Source organism: Colletotrichum abscissum, assembly GCF_030869225.1.
Source record: "Colletotrichum abscissum strain IMI 504890 chromosome Unknown Scaffold_332.1, whole genome shotgun sequence".
Classification (NCBI taxonomy): Eukaryota; Fungi; Ascomycota; class Sordariomycetes; order Glomerellales; family Glomerellaceae; genus Colletotrichum; species Colletotrichum abscissum.
In genome coordinates, this window is record NW_026850246.1 from 1 (window position 1) to 1,973 (window position 1,973).

The following is a 1,973-nucleotide window of genomic DNA, read 5'->3' on the forward strand; positions in this document are numbered from 1 at the left end:
ACCGACTTTTAGATCGCACCTTTTCGGGAGAGATTCCGAGGCGCGCAAGGGTCTCCTCCAACGTCTGCTGGCTGACCACCACAGGAGGATCATCCGGTACGTCCGACTGACAAGAGTCCGTGTCGAGGCGCACGAGCTGCCTGATATCATGAAGTGGTCTGCCTGCCAGCCCCGTCAGTCCGGACACGAAGACGATCGTGATATTCAGGGACACAACACCACGGACGCTCATGCTGATCATGTACAGGCGTACTGACGCCTGAGAATGGGCTATGAACGACGAGATGACGTGTAGAGAATTGCCGCGGGACGATGGCTGAAACGATATCTTCTGAGGCACTGGGATTATATACTACGATGGCAACATTACATTTGACAAATTCACTCATGAATGGAAATGCCGCCGTGATCTTCTACATGCGAAGTACTCAGCTTGCCCGAAATGAGCTTTGAGCGCTCGAAATTTCACTGGTTGTTTTGGCTCTTTGTTCGATCCAAGATGGCTACTTCCGTCCCTTATCCGCCGTCTCTCATCTGGTGTTGTATGCAAAAGGCGCTCGGTTTGACTGGGAAAGAAAGCCGTACATCACCCGCCGAAGCCCCTCAGCATCTCGACCCCTCTTCTACAGTACAGTCTGCGCGAGAGTGAGCGTAGTCATAATCAGACACAGTGACAAATCTGCGATAGATGCTCCATAAATGTCCCCTTTGCTCGCTTCAACTCCAAGCAGGCCTGACACAGCCTGAGATGTCTTGTAGAGAGAGACCGTATAGGCCGTCACTACCGCGAAGAGGACGACGGCGACAACGTCCAGCCCCAGCGATACGAAGCGAAGCAGCCTGAACTTGAGACCAGCAAGCAGCAGTGTAGTCGACACCAAAACCAAGCCGAGCCCGGCGAACAAGACGGTCTCCAGGTTGGGGCATTTCTCTACCAGCTCCTGCAGCTGTTCGATCTCCTCGGACGAAGGGACAAACGCGGCCAGGTCTTGTATCAGACGAAAGGCGTGGCCTGGAATCGCGGCGCATTCTGAAGCCACGCACGCGTATTTGGTGCCCACTGATATGCTAGACGGTAGACTCGCGGCGACCAAGGATTCGCCTGATGCGACCGCGGCAGTGACCACGCCGGCTGCGGCACTTTGCACCGCTGTGGCGATGGATCCGACCAAGTCAGGAACCTGAATGAAGCGTTTTGCTTGTTCATGTAGCTTCGCTGCCGTTAGTCCCGCATTGTCGGCGTTATGAGTTACGCACCAGAATCTGCACTATTCCCTTCTTCTCATTCGCTTCATCCTGCAGAGCCCTGATGGTTACTGCGAGTAAGACTAGTGTCAAGACGACATGTAGGGCTATGACGATCTTGGAAATCATGGCACTAGAGGAAGGGGTGTAAGAACGAGGATGACGAGTATCCGAAGCCGAATCGTAGGTCTAGGAGACAACGGGCGCATATATACATACTGTCCGAACTCGCCAAGACTGTGTTGATTCACTCTGCAGATGAGGCCTAGAGTGGTCTGTGAATCTTCGTGTGTGTTCGTGTGTGAGGAGTGTCTGCCGCATGTACTTGTGGATTTCTGGGGACGTGCCAACATTCGGAAGCCCTGCTAGGTAACTTTCGTCGAACACTATAGAAAGCACCAATGAGCTCTCGATATGTGCCAATGCATGAACTGGGATGCTGTCAAAGTCGTTTCTTGCTTTCCTGTTCGGGTGGCGAGGTGGAGCCGGTTCAGACAGCCACCATATCACTACACGCAGCCGGAAAACGGACGGACAGATGAAGGATCCGGAATTCATGGCTTGTTGCATACTGGACCCGTACTGTATAGACTATGTACAATTCAATTGAGCTACACAGGACGTTTACAACCGAACATGCAAAACGTTGACCACGTTAGATTTCATGAACGCCTCACTCCTTGTTTCCTTCGCCGCCACTACCTGCGCGTCTTATAGACAACATATGG

The 1,973-nt window shown here is 52.7% G+C and overlaps 1 protein-coding gene across 1 annotated transcript; it reads right to left on the reverse strand.

The window, feature by feature from the left end:
* Positions 1-623: 623 nt before the first annotated feature.
* CABS01_17100 (uncharacterized protein) lies at positions 624-1,374 on the reverse strand (the record flags this gene model as incomplete). The annotated part of the gene is made up of 2 exons (XM_060550427.1): positions 624-1,181; positions 1,258-1,374. The coding sequence occupies 2 exons, from the start codon at positions 1,372-1,374 to the stop codon at positions 624-626; spliced, it is 675 nt and encodes a 224-aa protein (XP_060397190.1).
* Positions 1,375-1,973: the final 599 nt, after the last annotated feature.